General features: G+C 38.7%; 1 protein-coding gene across 1 annotated transcript; it reads right to left on the bottom strand.

The window, feature by feature from the left end:
• Positions 1-4,358: 4,358 nt before the first annotated feature.
• MED4 (mediator complex subunit 4) lies at positions 4,359-24,097 on the bottom strand. Its single transcript, XM_032294673.1, has 7 exons — positions 23,921-24,097; positions 18,992-19,058; positions 14,961-15,131; positions 12,411-12,468; positions 10,404-10,490; positions 8,652-8,783; positions 4,359-5,268 (listed from the first exon to the last, which is right to left on the bottom strand). The coding sequence occupies exons 1-7, from the start codon at positions 24,043-24,045 to the stop codon at positions 5,096-5,098; spliced, it is 813 nt and encodes a 270-aa protein (XP_032150564.1). The 5' UTR covers positions 24,046-24,097; the 3' UTR covers positions 4,359-5,095.
• Between the last annotated feature and the right edge of the window lie 921 nt (positions 24,098-25,018).

The following is a 25,018-nucleotide window of genomic DNA, read 5'->3' as shown; positions in this document are numbered from 1 at the left end:
CAAGAAAACTAGCCAGTAACAAAATGGCAGGATCAAATTCATATATTAACAATATTAACATTGATTGTAAATGGCCTAAACACCCCAATCAAAAGATACAGACTGGGAAACTGGATAAAAAGTCAAGACCCATCGGTGTGCTGTTTTCAGGAAACCCATCTCACAAACAAAGACAAACACAGACTCAAAATAAAGGGATGGAAAATGTATTATTTATTATTTATCTCCAGGCAAATGGTGAACAAAAAAAAGGAGGGGTTGCAATCCTAGTCTCTGATAAAATGCACTTCAAACCAACAAGGATCAAAAGAGACGAGGGCATTACATAATGGTAAAAAGATCAATCCAACAAGAAGAGCTAACTATCCTAAATATCTATGCACCCAACACAGGAGCACCCAGATACATAAAGCAAGTTCTTAATGACTTAAAACGAGATTTAGACTCCCACACAATAATAGTAGGAGACTTCAACACTCCATTGTCAATATTAGACAGATCAACGAGACAGAAAATTAACAAGGACATCCGGGACTTGAATGCAGAGCTGGACTAAGCAGACCTAATAGACATATACAAAACGCTCCACCACAAATCCACAGAATACACATTTTTCTCAGCACCACATCACACTTACTCTAAAATTGACCACATAATGGGATGCAAATCAATCCTCAGAAAATGAAAAAGAATGGAAATCATAACAGTCTATCAGACCACAGTGCAATCAGATTAGAACTCAGGATTAAGAAACACACTCATATCCGTACAACCACTTGGAAACCAAACAACTTGCTTCTGAGTGTAGACTGGATAAATAACAAAATGAAGGCAGAAATAAAGATGTTCTTCAAAATCAATCAGAATGAAGACACAACTTACCAGAATCTTGGGGACACCTGCTTAGCAGTGTTGAGAGGGAAATTTATAGCAATAAATGCCCACATGAAAAAAAAGGAAAGATCTAAAATCGACACCCTATCATCAAAATTGAAAGAGCTAGAGGAGGAAGGTCAAAAAAAATTCAAAAGCTAGCAGAAGACAAGAAATAACCAAGATCGGAGAAGAACTCAAGGAGATAGAGAAACAAAAACCCCTTCAAAAAAAATCAATAAATCCAGGAGCTGGTTTTTTTGAAAAGATCAACAAAACAGACCACTAGCCAGACTAATAAAAAAGAAAAGAGAGAAGAATCAAATAGATGCAATAAAAAAATATAAAGAGGATATCACCACCGATCCCACAGAAATACAAACTACCATCAGAGATTACTACAAACCAGTAAACCTGGAAGAAATGGATAAATTCCCAGACACTTGCACTCTCCCAAGACTAAATGAAGAAGTTGAATCCCTGAATAGACCAATAACAAGGGCTGAAGTTGAGGCAGCAATCAATAGCCTACCAACCAAAAAACGTCCAGGTCCAGATGGGTTCACAGCCAAATTCTACCAGACATACAAAGAGGAGCTGGTACAATTCCTTCTGAAATTATTCCAAGCAATACAAAAAGAGGGAATCCTCCCCAACTCATTTTATGAGACCAACATCCTAATACCAAAACCGGGCAGAGACGCAACTAAAAAAGAAAATTTCAGGCCAATATCCATGACGAACATCAACGCAAAAATCTTCAATAAAATACTGGCAAACAGAATACAACAGCAAATCAAAAAACTTATTCATCATGATCAAGTAGTCTTCATCCCGGGGTGCAAGGCTGGTTCAACATACACAAGTCTATAAATGTAATCAATCACATAAACAGAACCAAAGACAAAAACCGCAATTATCTCAATAAATGTAGAGAAGGCCTTTGACAAAATTCAACAGCTCTTTATGCTAAAAACCCTCAATAAACTAGGTATCGATGGTACATATCACAAAATAATAGAAGCTATTTACAACAAACCCATAGCCAGTATCATACTTAATGGGCAAAAACTGGAAGCATTCCCTTTGAAAACTGGTACTAGACAAGGATGCCCTCTCTCACCATTCCTATTCAATATAGTATTGGAAATTCTAGCCAGAACAATCAGGCAAGAAAAAGAAAAAAGGGTATTCAATTAGGAAGAGGAAGCCAAATTGTCTCTATTTGCTGATGACATAATTGTATATTTAGAGGACCCCATCATCTCAGCCCAAAATCTCCTTAAACTGATAAGCAACTTCAGCAAAGTCTCAGGATACAAAATCAATGTGCAGAAATCACAAGCATTTCTATACACTAGTAATACACAAACAGAGAGCCAAATCAAAAGTGAACTCCCATTCACAATTGCTACAAAGAAAATAAAATACCTTGGAATATAACTAACAAAGGATGTAAAGGACCTCTTCAAGGAGAACTACAAACCACTGCTCAATGAAATAAAAGAGGACACAAACAGATGAAAAAACATTCCATGCTCATGGTTGGGAAGAATCAACATCGTGAAAATGGCCACACTGCCCAAAGCAATTTAGATTCAACGCTATCCCCATCAAGCTACCAATGACCTTCTTCACAGAACTGGAAAAAACCACTTCAAACTTCATATGGAACCAAAAGAGAGCCCGCATAGACAAAACAATCCTAAGCAAAAAGAACAAAGCTGGAAGCATCATGCTGCCTGACTTCAAACAATACTACAAGGCCGCAGTAATCAAAACAGCAAGGTACTGGTACCAAAACAGAGACATAGACCAATGGAACAGAACAGAGGCCTCAGAAGCAACACTACACATCTACAATCATCTGTTCTTTGACAAACCTGACAAAAACAAGCAATGGGGAAAGGATTTCCTGTTTAATACATGGCGTTGGGAAAACTGGCTAGCAATGTGCAGAAAGCAGAAACTGGACCCCTTCCTGACACCTTACACTAAAATTAACTCCAGATGGATTACAGATCTAAACATAAGACCTAACACCATAAAAACCCTGGAAGAAAACCTAGGCAAAACCATTCAGGCCATAGGCATAGGCAAGGACTTCATGGCTAAAACACCAAAAGCAATGGCAACAAAAGCCAAAAGAGACAAATGGGGTCTGATTAAACTCCAGAGCTTCTGTATAGCAAAGGAAACAATCATTAGAGCAAACTGGTGGCCAAAAGAATGTGAAAAAATTTTGCAATCTACCCATCTGACAAAGGGCTAATATTGAGAATCTACAAAGAACTAAAACAGATTTACAGAAAAAAAACAAACAAGCCCATTCAAAAATGGGTGAAGGATATGAACAAACACTTTACAAAAGACAACATCTATGAGGCCAACAAACATATGAAAAAGGGCTCATCATCACCGGTCATTAGAGAAATGCAAATCAAAACTACACTGAGATACCATCTCATGCCAGTTAGAATGGTGATCATTAAAAAATTTGGAGACAACAGATGCTGGAAAGGATGTGGAGAAATAGGAACGCTTTACATTGTTGGTGGGAGTGCAAATTAGTGCAACCATTGTGGAAGACAGTGTGGTGATTCCTCAGGACCTAGAAACAGAAATACCATTTGACCTAGCAATCCCATTACTGGGTATATACCCAAAGAATTATAAGTTTTTCTATTATAAAGACACATGCACACGTATGTTCATTGCAGCACAGTTTACAATAGCAAAGACCTAGAACCAACCCAAATGTCCATCAACAATAGACTGGATAAAGAAAATGTGGCACATATACACCATGGAATACTACGCAGCCATAAAAAGTGATGAGTTCGTGTCCTTCATAGGGACATGGATGAATCTGGAAACCATCATTCTCAGCAAACTGACACAAGAACAGAAAACCAAACACCACATGTTATCACTTATAGGTGTGTGTCGAACAATTAGAACACGTGGACACAGGGAGGGGAGCATCACACACTGCGGTCAGTTGGGAGGGTTAGGGGAGGGATGGTGTGGGGTGGAGAGGGTGGGGAGGGATAACCAGGGGAGAAATACCAGATATAGGTGATGGGGGAGATGAAGGCAGCAAACCACCTTGCCATGTAGGTATCTATGCAACAATCCTGCATGATCTGCACATGTACTCCAGAACCTAAAGTACAATAAGTTAAAGAAAAAAAAAAGTGACTCCCTCTGGAAAACTGCAAGAAGGTGAAGGGAAGAAATGGTTGCTTTGCATTTAAATCTTTTTACGCAACCTATTCTTAAAATCAGACGAGACTGTGGTAAATTTTTTCAATTATTAAAAAAAATATTTCATCTAATAAGAATGTGGGCCTTTGAAAAACCTATTCATTGTACTAGATTTCAACTTAATTAGTCACTCAAGTATTATAAAATATAGCTAGATTTACAGAAATAATTTCCTACCTACACTGATGGTATATTTAAACTTAAAAAAGCAAAGCATACAAAGTACAAACAAAAGTAAATTTATTTACAAAAATTACAATAATTACAAACTGTACAAATTGAGACAACTTCCCATTCCTCCAACAGAAGCCAAGAGCCTTTACTGTCAAATAAGAGTTTTTGTCATTTTTAAATGACACACAAAAATATGATCCCTATTTAGTTATTCACTGCCAGTTTAAAAATGCTTTTCTAAATAATTCCAGGAAGCCTATGAGTGATATGTACATGGATCATTTCCCTCAACTCTATTTCCTTTGTGCTTTACTGTATTGGCTACATGTTTGATAATATGTTGTATTACCTTTGAAATCAGAAAAAAGATACATTGTCTGAAACTCATACATCAAGAAATAGCATATTACTTAAACACAGAGGTTAACCACCAGAAATTAAAAGTGGTTAAAAGTGACTTCTGGGAAACTGCAAGAAGAGGAAGGTGACAAATCCAGCACAACTGGAACAGAACAGGGTAAACAGCACTTAGCCACTGCTTTTTCTTTTCAACAGTAAATTTTGACTATTCCCCTAAATATCTGCCTAGGGGCTTAACACTAAAGCTATAATCTTTGGCTTCAAAGCAAAAGTTCATTTTGACTTTTAATGGCTGCACAATTCTACCAAAGCCAGTGTTTACCTGGCTATTCTTTGCCATCTGTAGTTTATCCTACCCTGCTACTGTTAAAGAAACAGAATTTGACAGTATTCAATTCTATATATTGTCTTTTACAGTTTTTTAATCAGACTCACTACTACTGCTTGAGGAGTCGGTTGACATAATCTCTACATCGTCTTCATTTTCTTTATTATGCCCAGGAGGTTCCAACAAAAAGTCACTACTATGATTTGGTGGTAACATATTCATTGACATGTCATTTGACTGCCATGGATACTGAGGAGCAAGGACATCTGGAAGAAAAAAGGAATCACAGATAAGAACAGCTCCATTTGTAATTAATCTAGTACTAACTTTTCCCTTTATACAAACAATTTGAAGTATATATATTTTTTAATATTACTTTTTTCTTTTCTTTTTTTGAGACAGGGTCTCATTCTATCACCCAGGCTCGAGTGAAATGGCACGAACACAGCTCACTGTAGCCCTGACCTAGGCTCAAGAAGTCCTCCTGACTCAGCCTCCCGAGTAGCTGGGCTACAGGTACATGCCACCATGCTTGGCTACTTTTTAAAGTTTTTGTAGCAATGAGGTCTCCCTATGTTACCCAGGCTGGTCTCCAACTCCTGGGCTCAAGCTATCCTCCTACCTCAGCCTCCCAAAGTGTTGGTATTACAGGCATAAGCTATTGTACCAATTTTTTTAAGACTAGGAAAAAAATACACATTTGGCCAAATTAGTAAAAATCAAATTTATCAAGAAAAAGTATCATATTTTAGCAATTGGGAACTTTTTTTAAATCATACTACTCTGTAAGAAACTATTCAAATAGTCAGCTGATATAATTTTTCTTTTGTAAGACATTTACAATTACAAATGTTTCCTGTATCTGTGTATCCATTATATGTATGTATAATACATAATTATGTATACTAGGTTATGTAGATTATTCTACATATTATAAACAGGTAATAGGTACTTCATTTAGTATTATTATACTAGGTTTGAATGATTTCTTAAGAGAGGAACTGCTATTGTAAGTGACTCTCATCAAAGAGAGGCTGATTTTCAATGTATGCATATAAAATATCTTACAAAAAAGTGCCCAAGTCACATTAAAAGTCTGTATTTCTGAAGCAAAGGAACAGAGCACATAAACAGGTATAGTTCAAGACTCAAAGAAAGAAGGCAGATTTTTAAAGGGTCAAAAGAAAGAGTTACAGTGTTAACTAGAAAGGCATGCCAGTTAGCTTCAAATCTACCCTACTCTCTGGCCCCTGAAACCATTTCTCCTTTGCCAGCTGCCACAATTAAGTTTTGTCAGTAGAGGGCACAGGTGAGACTCCACAGGCAAATAAGCTTGACTTCCTGGATCAGGTGTTTTTTTCCTTTACTGCTGTGATGCCTGGTTCATGTGCAGGACATTAAGTGGTATTCACCACAGCAACTTTCAGTGGCATCCCTAAAGGTGGTTTCCTAGCAGGTTTCACCACAATCCCAAAAGGCAGCTTCCAAGCAAGTTTCCCTGGAACCCCAGTGGGTAAGTTCCTGCTTGCCAGCTCTGGCCTCTGACGCCTCATCTAACTTCTCTGCCATAGAGTGGGCCACAACTACACTACACCCTCTCCAATGACAGCACCATGATTTGAATATCGGCCTTGGGATGGGGCTGGGGAGGACCATTTCTAGGTCTGTCCCTTCCTTGGTCCAAAATGTAGCAGTGACTCCCCATACCTGTTTTTCCTGTACTTTCAAAAAATGAGAAATATGAGGTGATACCCAAAGATATCACAGTGGGTTCCCCAGTTTGTATTTTAGGTAGCTAACAAAAATGATGCATATAAAACATTATTAATGACATAGGGACCACCTTATGATGTAACATTAAGCAAATAATGTACAGGGAAAAAAGAAAACAAGCTAAATATTTAAAATGATTACCTCAGAAAGGGCTGTTTTTTTTTTTCCTTTTTTAAATGCCTTTTTCTACTTCCCAAATGTTCTACCACATTAAAACAAAAGTCACCTACAAACTACAAAAGATGAGGAATAATATAAAATAAATATATATAAAAACAGCACAAACCTATGAAAAACTCCAGGAAAACAGAAGCTCAGAATGAACTGGGTCTCACAGAAATACTATTTTATAAAGTTTTAAAAGTTTATAAAAAGGTATTGTTATTCTGTTAACACACAGGAGTGTGTTCACTTTATTCTGTAAACGATCTTACTCTGTTTACATAGCATGTTTCACAATTATAAAAAAGCTATGTTTAGAGCAATAATTTAAAAAGAGAAGCCAAATGCCTGAGGAAAACAGTGTAATATTTACAAATAAGAGAGAGGTAGCTTGCTCTAATTTCATACCTCCCTCAAGGAGAATCTTTAGAGAGCAGAATAAACTGGCAAATAATCTAGCCACTACAGTGAACTGGGTCTGACAGCTGAGTACACTGGCTCACACCTGCAATTCCAGCACTTTGGGAGGCTGAGGTGGGCAATCACTTGGGGTCAGGAGTTTGAGACTAGCCTGGCCAACAGGCCGAAACCCCGTCTCCACGAAAAATGCAAAAATTAGCCAGGTGTGGTGGCACGAGCCTGTAATCCCAGCTACTGGGATGGCTGAGGCACGAGAATCACTGGAACCCAGGAGCCAAGACTACACCAATGCACTCCAGTCTAGGCGACACAGGGAAACTCTGTCTCAAATTTAAAAAAAAAAAAAAAATTGCTGGGCACCAGCGGTGGCTCACACTTGTAATTCCACCGCTTTGGGAGGCCAAGGTGGGCAGATCACCTGAGGTCAGGAGTTTGAGACCAGCCTGACTGAAGAAAAAAATTAAATAACAATAATAGTAATTTGTAGCAGCTGTTACATAAGGTAACTTTTGCTGTGTTGTGTGCTGTTTAATACCTCCTCCCCAGCTCTGCCTAAGACATTAACTGTCTCTCTGTAAACCATTTGACATTATCTATCCTCCCCACATTCTTAGGAAAGTTTCCAGGCATCTAAGGGTTCCTATTCTTCTTGCAGATCAGCTGCAAGGTCACAGGCAGATAAACCTGAAGAATGCAAAATGTGTTTCTCAAAATGTTATTTTTCAAATGTAAAGTACATCACAAGACATGCCACAGGTTAATTAACAGCCCTTTGTTCTTAGTTGTGTAAAATCGCTTCCTACTTCGTTATCCTGCATCACAAAGGTACATAAAAGGCACCCGTTTTCTTTGTGCTGTGCTCAGTTTTCAAATGCAAATCCACTGAGCCGGTGCACCTAAATAAAATCCTCCTGTTTCACCCATTGGGCTCTCCAGTCTCCTAATATCTGCAACATGACCAACATAGAGAAATGAGACCAGCCTGGCCAATATGAGAAAACCCCATCTCTACTAAAAATACAAAATTAGATGGGCGTGGTGGCACATGCCTGTAATCCCAGCTACTTGGGAGGCTGAGGCAGGAGAATCGCTTGAACCCAGGAAGTGAAGGTTGTGGTGAGCCAACGTCGCACCATTGCACTCCAGCCCGGGCAACAAGAGCAGAACTCCGTCTCAAAAAAAAAAAAAAAAAATTATGTCGGGAATCTCAAACTTGCTTTACAGCCAGATATCCCATCCTTGTCATCCTGGAAAACCGGGATCTGTTTGCAAATACTCTTCAGCTTAACATTACCTGGCAATCTTCCTGCTGCAAGTGCATCCCCTGGTAAATGGCCATTCACACCATTGGTGGAAGGATTGTTCATCTGACCTAGTAAACCACTTCTCATCTCTAAATCAGTTGGGTAAGGTCTCCGGGGGTCCCCTAAAACAATAAAGACCACATTTAATTCGATCATATTTTAAAAAATAAGCATTAATATGTTCTTTTAAGTACTAACTTTCCTTGGTTCACAGTGAAAAATTCAGGCCACATTTTCAATTTTGAAATATAAAAGTACTCTGGCCAGGTGTGGTGGCTCATGCCTGTAATCCCAGCACTTTGGGAGGCCAGGGGGGTCAGATTACCTGAGGTCAGGAGTTCAAGACCAGCCTGGCCAACATGGTGAAACCCCATCTCTAATTAAAAATACAAAAATTAGCAAGGCGTGGTGGTGTGCGCCTGTAATCCCAGCTACTCAGGAGGCTGAGGCAGGAGAATTGCCTGCCTGAACCTGGGATGCAGAGGTTGCAGTGAGCTGAGATCGCGCCACTGCACTTCAGCCTGGGCAACAGAGCGAGACTGCATCTCAGAAAAAGAGGATTATAAAACTCATCTTATAAATTGTTGTTAAGAATATAGTATCACTTCTTAAAATACATGCATTTTAATTTCTTTTCTAAATCTTCCCAAGAATACCCTATTTTCTATACATTAAAAAAAATGAAGCCATTTTTTTATAAACATTCCTGATGACAACTTAAGAAAATTATAATGATCTCAATTATTCAAATTTAACTTTATTTTCTAGCAAAAAAATGACAATGATATATGTTGTAAGGGAGAAAAAAATCATGACACTTATAAGACAGAAAGGACTGGAATGTTTATTGGAAGGAGTGTCTAAATTTAAACCTTTTCTAAAAAAAATTCATCTTTATTTTTTTCCCCCATACCACCTTGTTCAAGATAAAACCTTTTTCTAACCAACCTCTTTGATCTTGTCATTCAGAAACTAATTCCTATAAGTGGTGAAATAGCAGGAGCAGGTAATGTTCATTCCAAACATGAAAGCACACTAAATAGCAGTTTGGAGTTAACAAAAACATGACCAGATTTGGACCGACTTTTTGGGCATGTCCACCAACTGCAGATTACTCATCCCCAAAATTACAGTCACCCTTAGTGCATGGTAACACAGCACCTTCAGGAGTTACTGGAGATAACTATTAATATTTCCCCTTCCTCCAGGAAGGCTGCTACCTTATGTCTCCTGTTTTATGTTTCATCCACTGTCAATATAGTTGCAGCTTAATACTCTCTTTGCCGTCTAATTATCCCAGCTCTTTCCAAGCCTGTGTGTTCAGTGTTGGGTGCACAGCACTTTGTCTTTGGCATCTAAGAGAATTGGAATTGACCTTCTCAGCTGGAACCTTTGTGGAAATCCCAATGGTTCTAAAAAGTTGGCTCCTGGCCAGCCCTGATATAATGGTATATAAATCCAAAGCTTTAGAAGTATCACATTATCTTGTACTTTAAAAAAATTATCAATTTATTATTTCAAAAGAGGAAAGAAATGCAGTCCCTAGCAACAATGGCTTTGTAGGAAACCAAATTTATAAAACCCATGGCCTGTATCATTACTTATAAACCATTAAAAATGTGAAAATATGTAGCAGAGGTTTCAAAGGATAAATACATTCTATATTAAATCTATTTCTGTACACAGTCACCTAAGAATTTTCAAAACCACATATATCTAGTACAAAAGAGAAGTATGTTTACCTGGAACCCAGGTTAGTGGAGCACATACAGCATTACTTGCACTGATCCTATGTGCATACTTAATTATTTCTTCAGAGGAGATAGCACCTGAAAGAGTTAAGAGGATAGTATAATCTGTAGTATAACAAACATACAAGTTTAGAAGTATATTTATCAGTTACACATCATACTTAATTTTAAATTATCTGAAAATAATCTCAGTCACCCGCCTTCCTTAACAATACCTACATATTTAGTATAAACTTAAATCTCCAAAAACAAGATACTAATTCAGAAAAATCAGCTGACATAAACAAGTCTGGGAGATTAGCATGACAGCACTCAATAATCTCAATTATTAACTACTGTTAAATACTATTACTCTTCTTTTTTTTTTTTTTGAGACGGAGTTTCACTCATGTTACCCAGGCTGGAGTGCAATGGCGCGATCTCGGCTCACCGCAACCTCCGCCTCCTGGGTTCAGGCAATTCTCCTGCCTCAGCCTCCTGAGTAGTTGGGATTACAGGCACGCACCACCATGCCCAGCTAATTTTTTGTATTTTTAGTAGAGACGGGGTTTCACCATGTTGACCAGGATGGTCTCGATCTTTTGACCTCGTGATCCACCCGCCTCTGCCTCCCAAAGTGCTGGGATTACAGGCTTGAGCCACCGCGCCCGGCCTACTATTACTCTTCTGAAAGCAATAGTGAGCACAAATAGAGAGAAAACAGCGTTTCACTTCTCAATGACATCCAAGCTATGAAATCAGAGCAGATAGTTCACACCACTGTTTGATTAATATGCCCTGAGGCTCTTAAATAGACCTGAGTAGAACGATGCCTACAATGTCTTCATTAGGTTAAAAAAAAAAAAAAAAAAAAAAAAACTAAACTGCTAAATAATATGTATGGTATTACCTGACTGTTTAAAATATACGTACATATGTGTATTTGTATTTTTACTACATACATACTCACAGATCTAGAAGAAAAATCTAGAAGGACATATACCAAACATTAATAGTAGTTACCACCAAGAAGTGAGAACAGCACACTTTTTATTTTACAAATTTTAGATACTGTTTCAAAGTAACAAAGTGTATGTGTGTAAAATTTTTGAAGATTAAAAACAAAATCAAACTATCTGGGGAGGAAGGCAGCAAATCACACTGCCATGTGTGTACCTATGCAACAATCTTGCATGTTCTTCACATGTACCCCAAAACCTAAAATGCAATAAAATAAAAAAAAAATTAAAAAAACCAAACTATCATCTAGAATTCAATAGCCAGCCTCAGTCATCTCTCCCAGAGATTTGTTTCTTGCTACAAATTTCTTTCTAAGCCTAACTTAACTCTTAAGAGAGTATTAGCTATTTTTCACATGTAACAATCAAAACATGGGCTCCTAAAAAAGAGGACAGACAATAAATCTGAGATGACTAAATGTAAAACCATATCTACAAGTCATTAAAGGCAAGCAGCCAAAGTTGCAATTACAATTCTGACCGTCAGTATGACAAACTAACAAGTCAAGTAATATCTGTAACAGGAACCTTTGACAGAGGGACAGCAGTGCAGGAAGGCTTGTGGGCCTCTGCACCACTAAATGTACTTGCATGCCAAGGTTGTAACTAGCTCTGACTTCATGATGTTTCAGTCCCAGCTCAGTTGTCCAATGGATGTCGTTTTACTCTCTGCCCTAGCCTTCAAGATCTGGTACAAGTCCCACTGACAGCCCATACTTCTCTTCCCCTCTCCCACCAATTTTATAAACTCACTGTTTTTACTGCACATTCTGGCCCACAGCAAAAAACTGCCTTGTATTAACTGCTTTTTATTATCTGAAAAAGGATGTCATACTTCTACCTCCCTCACATCACCTACCACAATAAGAGAACATAACATACTTTACAAGAAAAATTTATTCAATATTTTCAACAGCAGCAAATGATTATCAGTAATATCCTCTCGTATTGGTTTCTTGAAAAAACTTTTCAGGTAATTCCATCTTCCCATAATACTAACCTTTTCTTGCTTTTTCTATTGACTTGAGTTTCTCCTTTGCTTGGTAAACAGCTGTTGCCTAATTGAAACAACATTTAAAAAAATGTGTTTTATTCTTAACTATATCAAACATAGTTTTTGGCTTAATTCACAAGATCATTTATCCCATAAGAACAGTCTTCAAAACTTGGAAATCCCCACAATTTATTTGTAATGTTCTATAATATCACTTGACATTATTTATTTCAGTCATATATAATGAAAGAACTATTAATTTATGAACGAGCCTCCCATTCACAAATTAGTTGTAGAAACAAAATATAAATTGTTTACTTTTTCTTCATGTCTTCATAAACATACAGAAGACATCCAGACCATGCACGACCCAAAAGCATCCTATTCTTGCAAGTAGTTCAAGAAAAAAACACCTTTTTTTCCCCTAGTTTGGAAGATACAACCTTGTATTCAAATTCTTATTCATTTATATGTCACCTCAATGTTTAATGACTTTATCACAAAAACACCCCATCTAACTCCCCAGGTACATACACTGAAGGACAAAATGAAGTTAACTTAGTGTATGCATATCCTCGACTATGACACAGTGGTTAAGAGTATGGAGTCAGGCCAGGCACAATGGCTCACACCTGTAATCCCAGCAGTTTGGGAGACCGAGGCAGGTGGACCATTTGAGGTCAGGAGTTCAAGACCAGCCTGACCAAATGGTAAAAACCTATCTCTACTAAACATACAAAAAAAAATTAGCCAGGTATGGTGGCACACACCTGTACTCTCAACTACTCAGGAGGCTGAGGCAGAAGAATTGCTTGAACCCAGGAGGCAGAGGTTGCAGTGAGCCAAGATTGTGCCACTGTACACCAGCCTGGGCAACAGAGCAAGACCCTGTCTCAAAAAAAAAAAGAGTATGGTATCAGAGAGATCAAGGTTTAAATTCAATCTACGTTTTAGCCTTCATGGGCAAGTTAGTTATTAAAGTCTTGGTTTCTTCCTCTAAATAACAACACTGACTTTACGTAAACTGTTATGAAGATGGAAGGCATATAAAATGCAAGGCACAGGGCCTGGTACCTAAGTGCTCAATCAATGTTCGTTACTACAATTTAAATCATGAAATTCAGTTTTATGATCCTTTGTTCACTGTCTTTAATTCTTTCTTTATAACACAAAGTTGGAAAATCAAACAAAGTAGATACTATTATATGAAAAATGCTTAAGTATCAATAAATAGTAACTGAAAGTCTGTTAGTATCCTTAACTACAATAAGCTAAAAAATGAATACACCAGAGACTCAAAGGAAATAGACCAAACTATGAATAGTGGCATTCTTTAAGCAGCTGAACTAAAGGCAATTGTTTCCCCTCCTCTTTCCATTATTCTATATTTCCCGAATTTCTTTTGATGAGCAAGTATTACCTTCATAAGGAAAAACATTTTAATATATATATTATTAAATGTATAAATATATATATATTTTGAGACAGATTATCACTCTGTCACCCAGACTGGAGTGTAGTGGCACAACCCTGGTTCATCGCAACCTCCGCCTCCATTCAAGAGATTATCCTGTCTCAGCCTCCTGAGTAGCTGGGATTATAGGCATAAGCCACCATGCCCAGCTAATTATTTTGTATTTTTAGTAGAGATGGATTTCACCATGTTGGCCAAGCTAGTCTTGAACTCCTGACCTCAGGTGATCTGCCCACCTTGGCCTCCCAAAGTGCTGGGATTACAGGCATGAGCCACTGTGCTTGGCTGATTTTAATGTATTTTTAAAAACTATTTACTAGTGAATTGTTTTCTTAGTGGGGGTGATTAATTTACCCTGAAATGTGCAGGCTTCTAGTTACTAGAGCTCGTTTTGACACATTTGTTAAGAGATCATCCGCAGTAAGGATGCCAGCAATGGCTGGTTGACATGAGAATCAAGCTCAGCTATTTCTGCAAAACCACCATATTATATTAGTTAGCATTTAGTTAAGTAACTGGACAAATAATAGCAAATAAATTGCCTCTTTGAAATAGTAGCCAAAACAACAAAGGAAAAACTAGGATCCTTGATACAGGTCCAAATCCTACCTAGATGAGGATGAAAGACTAAATTAATGTAAATGTTAACCATTTTATAAAATGTGTATATATTTTTACTGATTTCAAAATACATAAGAATAAAAATTTTCCCTGATTTTTATCCTAAGGATCAGAGACCAAAAAAAAAAAAAGAGAGAGAGATTTAGACTACTGATAATTAAAACTTAAACCAGGATAAAAGTAAAACTTTCCATTTCTATAATTCAAAACTGTAAAATCCTTAAGTAATGGAAATGTGGCTCAAAAGTAATGCAGGCTATCTGAAAACAGTAAGTAAAAAAGAGAATGACAATAGCCTTTCATTTAACCACTGGCAATGGTTAGTGACAAGATGGACAACATGTCATTTTTAGACCTGGAAAGTCTAGTTTTCTGCTCTTCAAAATACTGATAACAGATTTTTCAGAAATCGATTAAATAATACTGTGTTTCACCTTAAGAATCAACCTCTGTCAACTTACCAGTATTTGTTCTGCTTCCTTTAGCTGTTTTTGTAGTTGCTGAATGTCACTGTCTCTCTTCTCTACTTCTTTTTCCAAAACTTGCATTTCATGATGAATTTTTCCCTGATTAACTGCCAATTTCATTAGTTCTTGAAATTCCCCATCTCGGTGAATTAATAATTCCAGGACCTGTCAGATAACAGTCAATTAAATCAGACAACAGAATACTGAAAGGCTGCATTCCAATGAAACGAGGAATCCATACCCGAATTTGCTATGGATTTCAACTTTCAAAATATTATTCCTCGTTCTTAAGAATAAAAATAGCCTACCTACGATTATTTTGGGGAACATTAATATCAAACTTCTCTACTTTTTCAGCTGTTCATACAAAATAAAATAAAACTAGTCTTTCAGAACTAGCAATATGACAGCATGATCAGGTTTATGGATTTCCTACGGAAGATAAAATTTCAAAGTTTAATCTTATGGCTGGGCACGGTGACTCCTGCCTGTAATCCCAGTACTTTGAGAGGCTGAAGCAGGCAGATCACTTGAGGTCAGGAGTTTGAGACTAGCCTGGCCAATATGGTAAAACCCCATCTCTACTAAAAGTACAAAAATTAGTTGGGTGTGGTGGCAGGGCACCTATAATCCCAGAATCGAATGAACCTGGGAGGTAGAGGTTGCAGTGAGCCAAGATCATGCCACTGATCTCCAGCCTGGGTAACAGAGTGAGACTCCATCTTAAAAAAAAAAAATGTTTATCCCTAAAAATACAATATAGGCCAGGTGCAGTGGCTCACACCTATAATCCCAGCACTTTGGGAGGCCGAGGCAGGCAAATCACCTAAGGCCGATAGTTTGAGACCAGCCTGACCAACATGAGAAACCCCATCTCTACTAAAAATACAAAATTAGCCGGGCATGCTCACACATGCCTGTAATCTCAGCTACTCAGGAGGCTGAGGAAGGAGAATCGCTTGAACCCAGGAGTTGGAGGTTGTGGTGAGCCGAGATCACGCCATTGCACCCCAGCCTAGGAAACAAGACTGAAACTCCATCTCTACAACAAAACAAAACAAAAAAACAATATAATGAAGATTCTCCCAAAATTTGGCACTTGAGACGATTTTAGGTATGGCACCAAGAACTTAAAAAACGTTTAGTTATACATTTTTGATAATACATATTAGAATAAATGTAACTGAGACATTGAAACTGATTTTATGCACAGTACTGCTTATGATGAAGATGATCTTAAAAATACAGTTATTTCAAACAACAGTAAATAAATAGGTGGTATGCAGATATGGCAAAAAACCATGACGGCTAAAACACATAAAATAGAAAATCTGGCAGTTCATTTCTCTAGTCCTCCATTTGCTACCTGCGTGACATAGGCAAAGTTACCACCCTCTCTGAGCCTGTGCTCTCATTAGGAAAAGGAATATAATACTACTACATAAAGCTATTGTGAGGATTCATTATATAATGCATTTTAAGTACATACATGAAGAGTTCAACAAAAGCTAGTAACTACAATCACCATCCCAGTACAGAATTAAGATGCAAGTCTAGCCTATATACCCTTACTTTTCTGTGCTAAGTAGAGAACAATACTTCAGAAAGAAAACAGCTATCAAAATTCAGAATCAATTTTAAAACTCTTTAAAAACATTTGTTAAAGACTAAAAAATACAGGTATGCCTCTTCAAGTTCCCTTTTATATAAAGTTCCTCTCATTTTTATAGGAATTCTCCTAATACAACAGACAAAGACTGAGTTGCAAACTGCCAAATATTAAGAGTATTTTAGATAACAACAGAAAGCTTCTTCTGTAAAAAGTATATTGTATTTGTTTAATAGGCCTCTAATCCTCATTCCTCCCACATCATAGGAGGAGAAAGCTAGGTTTCCATTTCTATAAAAGCTATATTATTAAAGCAAGTAGTACACATAAGTTCCATGACAACCTTTAAAAAGTTTATATAGTTTGAACTAATTTGTTTACTACCCAAGAGTAAAAAATATTCTCTTCAGATCTTATTGTTCAATAGGGAAAAATTACTCAACTAAAGTCAGAAGACTTAGGTTCTGGTTCCACTCACCATTAACCTCTAGTTCATCTGTCCACCCTGGAGCTCAGTCTCACAGGAGGTTGAACTGAACATCGTTAAGATCCTAATTGTAAAATTCTACGTAAGATTATAAATATCCAAATAAAATTGTGGCTAGAAAATTTTCAGATGGGTACATCCCTCTCTAATATTAAGAGTTTCAATCAAAATTACATAGGAATCCACAGTACTAAGTATAAGATACAATTCACAAAATTGCTACTCTTTAAAAAGTACAAGAAAGGTCAGTGCTGATTATAGGTCTTAATTATCGCCTTCTGAATAATCTGTGTGCCTGGTTCATAGCAAGCATTTAATAAGTGTCTACGAAATAAAGTCAAGCTTTATATTTTCCTTCTTGCACATTTTGTATAAATTCCTATTTAATCCCACAAGTATTAATAGAGTACCCGAGAGACTAATAGTCTTCTATTAACAAATTTATCTCTAGCCTCTTTCTTTTTTAAAAAAACAAAACAAAAACCTTACTACCCCTAAGGTTAGCTGTTTTTCCAGGCTTGTGGCCTCATCTGGATACCCTCTTCCCTTTTTGAGGTTCCTTGACACTTTTCTATTGAGTCCATCAGATTTCCCTGCCCTCAAAACATGTCATAAGATAGAACATAATGATGCAGATAAAAGATGTATTACTGCTCTTCTTGCACTTTTCATCATTTTTAGAAAGGTTAATCCTCTCCATTCATTTTCTCTTAAACAGTTTTTTGGCCAGCTATGGTGGCTCATGCCTGTAGTCCCAGCACTTTGGCAGGCATCGGTAAGGAAGACTGCTTGAGGGCAGGAGTTCGAGACTAGCCTGGGCAACACAGAGGGACTCCATCTCTACCAAAAAGAAAAAAAACAACTTTTTTTTTTTTTTTTAATTAGCAGGTATAGTACTGCATGTCTGTATTCCCCATACTGGTGAGGATAAGTGGAGATAGCTTGAGTCCAGCAGGCTGAGGCTGCAGTGAGCAGTCATCACGCCACTGCACCCTAGCCTAGGCTACAGAGCGAGAACCTGTCTCAAAATAATAATTGTGCCAAAAATGTAATATAAAATTTATCCTCTTACCTCTAAAAAAATTTGTGAATCAAGGAGAAAAAGTCTGTTCATTGTAGAAAATTAGAAAGCACAGAAAAGTGAGAAAATAAAAACTGCCCGTACTTTCACACCTATAAAGCGATGTCTACTAAGAGTTGTATGCTCTTTTATTTCCATTCATGTTCAAGTTGCATTAGGAAACTAGGGAACTACACTTACAATAAAGGGTAAGTTTATGAGCATTAACTTTTGATTCTAGATACTGTTGTAATCTCCACAACAAACCTTTCTTGGTTAATTCAAAAGACAAAAATAAATAAATGTGTAAGTATAACTAGAATTATAAGAGAAAATAATAATATACTGCTAAATGGGTAGGCAACTATTCTTGAGCACACTGTTATCTTACATAAGTAATGCAAAGAAAATATCAATTTTAAAGTTTCAATTAATAACTTAAAAGGATCCAATCTTCCTGTTCTCAAACAAAGTAAATATAAATAGAAAACTTGCAGAAATCAAGTTTTTTTTGGGGGGAAGGCGGGGGACAGAGTCTTGCTCTGTCACCCAGGCTGGAGTGCAATGGCACGATCTCGGTTCATTTGCAACCTCTGCCTCCCAGGTTCAAGCGATTCTCCTGCCTCAGCCTCCTGAGTAGCTGGGCTTACAAGTGTCCACACCATGCCTGGCTAAGTTTTGTATTTTTAGTAGAGACGGGTTTCACGATGTTGGTCAGGCTTGTCTTGAACTCCTGACCTCAGGCGATCCACCTGCCTTGACCTCCCAAAATGCTGGGTTCATAGGCATGAGCCACTGCGCCTGACCACTTTTTTTTTTTTAATTAAAAAACAAAGAGAAATTAATTAATTTAAAAAGAAGCCACTTACCTGGTTTTCTTCTCCAGCCTGTAACAACTTCTGGTTTCTTGAAATTGCCAGCATTTCTATAAGTTCCCTAAAAGAAAAAATAACAACAACAAAAAGCCTTTCATGGCATGCTGAATACCAAGGACTGCTCCCTACAGTCCACTATGACAGTGAACTTCAGCTCACCAAGGCTCTGTTGTACTGGTTACCTAACTTATTTATAAAAGTTCTACTCAATACTATCATTATATAAATAGCTATTACCTAAATACCAATGAAATATGATTGTGACTAGAAAGAGCTCTTTCTATAAAAACCTAGGCCTAATGCTTGGAAAGACTCAATAGAGGCTTGCAAAGGATAGCTATAAAGAAAGGACCAGGGAAAAGTCATAAAAACTCAGAGTCTGCCCTAAGACTGCTTGATGAAAGGCTAAGTTCTCATTTTGATTTGATCTAGAAATCAAACTAGAAATTGTAGACAATGCATTATGAGTGATTCATGCAAGAAAAACTCCTATATCAGGGGTCTACAGGCCAAATCCAGCACATCTGCAGTTTTTGTAAATAACATTTTCCTAAGACAGTCTGCTCATTATACATATTGTCTATGGCAGTTTTCCCAATACAAAGGCAGAATTGAGTTGTTACAGCAGAGACTATACGGCCCGTAAACCCAAAAGTATTTATTATCTGACCTTTGCAGAAAAAGTTTTCTGACTCCTGTCTTATATAACATGATTAGTGAATGAATATATGTTATATATTTTAAGGTAAAATAAAACAATTAAGGGATGCATGGATCATTTTTTAATGATTCTCCACTTTATTTGAATTTTTAAAAATATATTTTATTGCGTTTTAGGTTTTGGTGTACATGTGAAGAACATGCAAGACTGTTGCATAGGTACACACCTAGCAATGTGGTTTGCTGCCTTCCTCCCCATCACCTGTATCTGGCATTTCTCCCCATGTTATCCCTCCCCAACTCCTCACCCACTGAATTTTTTAAATTAAACATCTATCAGCTAGAGGGATTTTTACACATAATAAAATGACATCCTTTTAGAATGCTCACTTAATAAATATGCCAGTTTTCCTATATGAAAATTAGTATCTGATCAGGAAAATAAGATTGGGAAACATGTATAGCAGGTAATGTTTATATATTAGTTTCAAACTCATTGATAGATGAGACTTTTGAGAAATTATGCAGGAGGAGCAGCTTCACAACTAGCTACATGACACTGTTCTGATCAGACCGAGTGCTTGTACTTTCTCACTGGCTACCAGGCTATTTTTACCTTCAAATTTCCACCTTCCTTCCAGCTAGCCTCATACCATTTTTCTGGACCATGTCACAACTGGTCCCAACCCTTCTTCCCACTACTACTTTCCCATACCATTATTTATGAATTAATTAATGAATGAAAAAAGTAGATATAAGAATGCAAAGTCTTCATTCAGTAATTCATCAAATATTTATTGTGTACCAGGCACTTTCTAGATACTTAAGGTATCAAAGTGAACAACGGCACTTAAATTCCAATATAGGAGACAAGAATAACTAAGAGAAGAAATAAAACTAGAGTGATAAGGGCTGGGAAGGAAATAAAGCAGTGTTTTATTAGAGACTACTGAGGGAGTAGGCTGGCTACTTAAATAGGGTGGTCAGAGAAGATAAGGGCAGAGCTTTGATATAAGACATGGATTAAATGAGCAAAGTCAGCCAAGAGATCTGGGAGGAAAGAGCATGGCAGAAGACACAGTTCAGTGGCTGAAAGATGGATCTGAGGAGATGTAGCCAGGGCAGAGTACACTGGGGAGACGGATGCAAAGTGAGGATGTAGCAGCCAGGTAGCCAGGGGTGGGATTATGTAGGGCCTTGCAGTTAAGGTAAAGATTAGTGTTTCATTCTAAATGCAATGAGAAGCCATTTAATCATTTTAAACAGGGAAATGCCATGATCTGATTTATACATTTAAACAACTATTGAGCTATTTGGTAAACAGACTGTAAGAGGGCCAGAACAGGAAGCTGGGTGGTTTTTGTAGTGTTCCAGGCAAAAAAAAAAAAAAAAAGATACTGGTTTTGACTAGGTCCTAGCCTCTGGGACTTAGTAACGGTGATGGGAGAAACATGGACAGATTTCAGATATCTTTTGGAGGTAGAGCTAACAGGACTGGCTGATGGATTTAATCAACAGTGTATGAAAACAGCATGTTATGTCAACCTTTTTGTGTATGCCACAAGTGAGACATAGAGAGTTGAGAACCTTTGGTCTAAGTAAAAGCTGGTTTCAGGTGGGGTAGGGGTGGTGCTCATTGGAGTGGGGCTATGGCAGGAGATGTGGGATAAGCCTTTCTCTGTTCTTGCAAATCTGGGAGTGTGAGTCCACAGAAAGCTTTACAAGGCTTGCTTTAGGGACAGGAGTACAGGGGAGGTAGAAGTCTCTAAGACTTAGTCATGTTCTGTAACAGTCCAGGACAAAATGGAAACCTCTGTCCTCTCCAATTGTGAAAAAAAGGCCAAAGAAAGCCTGCACTCAGTCTGGTTAAAGATGTGGAAATTAGAGCCCTGTACTGCTACAAAGAAGGTGCATTCCTGGCATACCACATTAGAATCCAGCCCCATTTCCCCACAGAAATAAAATTTCCATAGGGTTTAGAGCCTACATTATTAGTGGCAATACACTTTTCAAGTAAACAGAATTAATAGGCTGGTGTGGAAATCTCAAGACTCCTATCAACATGGTTCTGTGGGACAATGAGTTCTGAGTTACAAACAGGTTAAGAGAAACCGTTTAGCAGCCGGGCTCAGTGGCTCACACCTGTAATCCCAGCACTCTGAGAGGTCGAGGTGAGTGGATCACGAGGTCAGGAGTTCAAGACCAGCTTGGCCAAGATAGTGAAACCTCATCTCTACTAAAAATACAAAAATTAGCCAGGTACAGTGACAGGTGTCTGTAATCCCAGCTATTCAGGAGGCTGACACAGGAGAACCTCTTGAACCTGGAAGGCGAGGGTTGCAGTGAGCCAAGATAATGCCACTACACTCCAGCCTGAGTGACAGGGCGAGACTTCATCTCAAAAAAATAAAAAAAAGAAAGAAAAAAGAAAAGAAAAAACATTTAACTACAATTTGTGTTTCAACTTTTTAAATTCCTCCAAAGACTACCTCCTCCGATTACGTTTTACAAAGTAATAAATATCCGGAAAGACTATATAATCAGGTTAACAGTTTAAAAAAAAAAACAGAGAGGGCTAACATGGGGATAAACACCAGATATAGGTGACGGGGAGGAAGGCAGCAAACCACATTGCCATGTATGTACATATGTAACAATCTTGCATGTTCTTCACATGTTCCCCAAAACCTAAAACGCAATAAAATATATTTAAAAAAAAAAACCCTAAGTTACAAATCCACTGTTTTTTAAAGATGCTCAACCTAAAAATATGTAAGGTCCATTTGTGAATTTTCTTCTCATTTTCATAAATGCAATCCAGACACAAATTCCGTTCAGAGACTGACAAACTTCACAGATCACAGAATCAGTACACATAACTATGTCTGAGTGAGCACATGAGACTTTTCTGAAAGTCAGTCACATCAGAGCAGTTTCATTCTGTGAAGAAGTTCCAACGATCCACCCACCTTGGCCTCCCAAAGTGGTGGGATTACAGGTGCGAGCCACCACACTCGGCCCTAATACAGTTTATTTTAAACAGTGGATTAAACACACAAGCCGTTTAATTTCTGGTGTATGTGTTTTAGGGTTCTCTTCCATCATTAAATATCATGCTGACCTGGTAACTTGGTTGTAATGTTGTGGCAAAGACTAAATTTAACAGCAGAGATGAAGCGCTGTTTATAAGTAGATCAGGTATATTTTAAAATACAATAGATAAGATTCATTCTAAAGCTGTCAAAGAATGTTGGCTACAGAAAAGGTGACACTTGAGCTGGATTCTGAAGGATAAATGAATCATTCACCAAATTGAGGGTAGACTGGGATTGGCACTGAAGATGTAAGTCTGGCTAAGGAATTTGAACTTTACCTCATTGGACAACGCAAACCTACCAATGAGATAGGTTTTACATCATTTTTCTGCAGTAAAGTGATATAACATGCTTTTTGAAACTGGTCTCGGCCAATATAAAAGGATAAAGTGCAGAAGCATGAGGCAATTAAAACTGGGAGACTGAATTTAAGAAGTAGTTACTAACAGCGGGGTAGATACGAGACGGCAAATCTGAGCAACATTTTAGGAAGCAGAACCAAGATAATTTACTATCCAAGCCAACGTGAGGGAGTCAAGGAAGGCTTCAACTTGCGATACTTATAAAAAGTAACAGAATATGAAGAGTGACATCTAATTTCATCTCCTACCTCTGCCACATAACCATCCCAAACAATTCGCAACTCCACCAAGCCAGGCTTTTGCACATGCTGTTCCATCTACCTGCTGCCTAGTGAGTCTGCGAGCTCATGCTTCCCAAGCAGCCCTTTCTTCAAGGTGCCTGTCCTGACAACATCCAGGAAAAGTGTCCAGCCCTCATGCTCCAGCGCAGCGCAGCCCGCGACAGTTTACAAATCTGTCTTTCTTTACAGCTGACATCCAGCCTACCCTTCACTACTGTCTCCCCAGTGGTTGGCACCCAAGGGGCGTTCCATAAATGTTAAGTGGCCGGCCGTGGACGAAAGGGGCTCAGACCGCGCGATTTCTTAATTTCCAAGATTACTATCATTACTAAAATTCCCTCTATTGGGAAAAACCGCCGCCCAGAGTGCCAGAGGGCTGCGGACCCCACATCCATGACCATCGTGCACCCGAAACTCCCGCGCTGGCCCTCCCCGCCGAGCGCAGAGAACTAGTACAAATGAAGGGCCGGCCGGGGTCAGTCCCCCGGCCCAGCTCCAACCCGGCTCCCAGGCTTGAGGCATTACCTAGACAAGACTTCCAAATCCTCAAGCGCAGACAACAGCCGCTCTCGTGTGCTGTTACCACTTGCCACTCCCAAGCCGCCTCCCAGCCGCTCCTTCTCCTTCTCACCACTCGAAGACGCAGCCATACTCCTCACTGTCCTCCCGCCAGAGCACGCGCAATACGCCCTGACGCAGGGGCGTGGCAGGGAGGCAGGCTCGGAAGGCGGAAGAGTCACCCAGTCAAGGAGTGAAAGCCCGGGCGAGAGCGCCCCCTGTGCGCCTGGAGGCGCCCTGCGTACACCGGCGCCATCTGCTGGGCCAGCGAGGTCTTTCGGTCCAAAGCTTGGGAGCGACAGCTGAGCCGAGAACAAGGGGTCGAGAACACAGTCTGATTCTCCTGGGATAATGCTTTTTTTCTTTTCTTTCCTTTCGTTCCTTCCTTCCCTCCCTCCCTCCCTTCTTCCTTCCCTCCTTGCATCTTCCTTTCTTTTCTCTCTCCTCTCTCTCTCTCTCTCCGCCTACTTTCCTTCTTTTTTTTTTTTTTTTGACAGGATTCACTCTGCTGCCCAGACTGGAATGCATCATTGCAATCTCGACTCGCCACAGTCTCCGCCACTCGGGTTCAAGTGCTTCTCCTGCCTCAGCCTAACAAATAGTTGGGATTACAGGCACGCGCCACATGTCCAGCTAATTTTTGTATTTTTGGTACAGATAGGGTTTTGCCATGTTGGCCAGGCTGGTCTCGAACTCCTGACTTCAAGTGATCCGCCCCCCTTGGCCTCCCAAAATGCTGGGATTATAGGCGTGAGTCATCGCGCCTCGCCTTGGGCCTAATGTTTTTCAAGCAGCGATGAGAAGCTTTTGTGAAGTGGTTTTTAAGCCTTTGAGGGAATTACGTAATGGTCTACCTCTTATGTTAGTTTCCTCATGAGATGGGCCGAGGTCTCCTCAGACAGTGTTAACCTCTCTTTTGCCTCAATTTCCATACTGCTGTTCCAACCCTCCTGTCCGCCTCTCCTGCAGGCTGTAGCAAGCACCGTAGGACAGAACCATAATCCAATTTTCCCCCATTTAAATAAAGTGTGGTAAAACATACACAACATAATATTCACCACCTTA

Source organism: Sapajus apella, unplaced genomic scaffold (assembly GCF_009761245.1).
Source record: "Sapajus apella isolate SASKATOON/1434 unplaced genomic scaffold, GSC_monkey_1.0 scaffold32, whole genome shotgun sequence".
Taxonomy (NCBI): Eukaryota; Metazoa; Chordata; class Mammalia; order Primates; family Cebidae; genus Sapajus; species Sapajus apella.
This window is presented reverse-complemented; position numbering and strand designations above follow the sequence as displayed.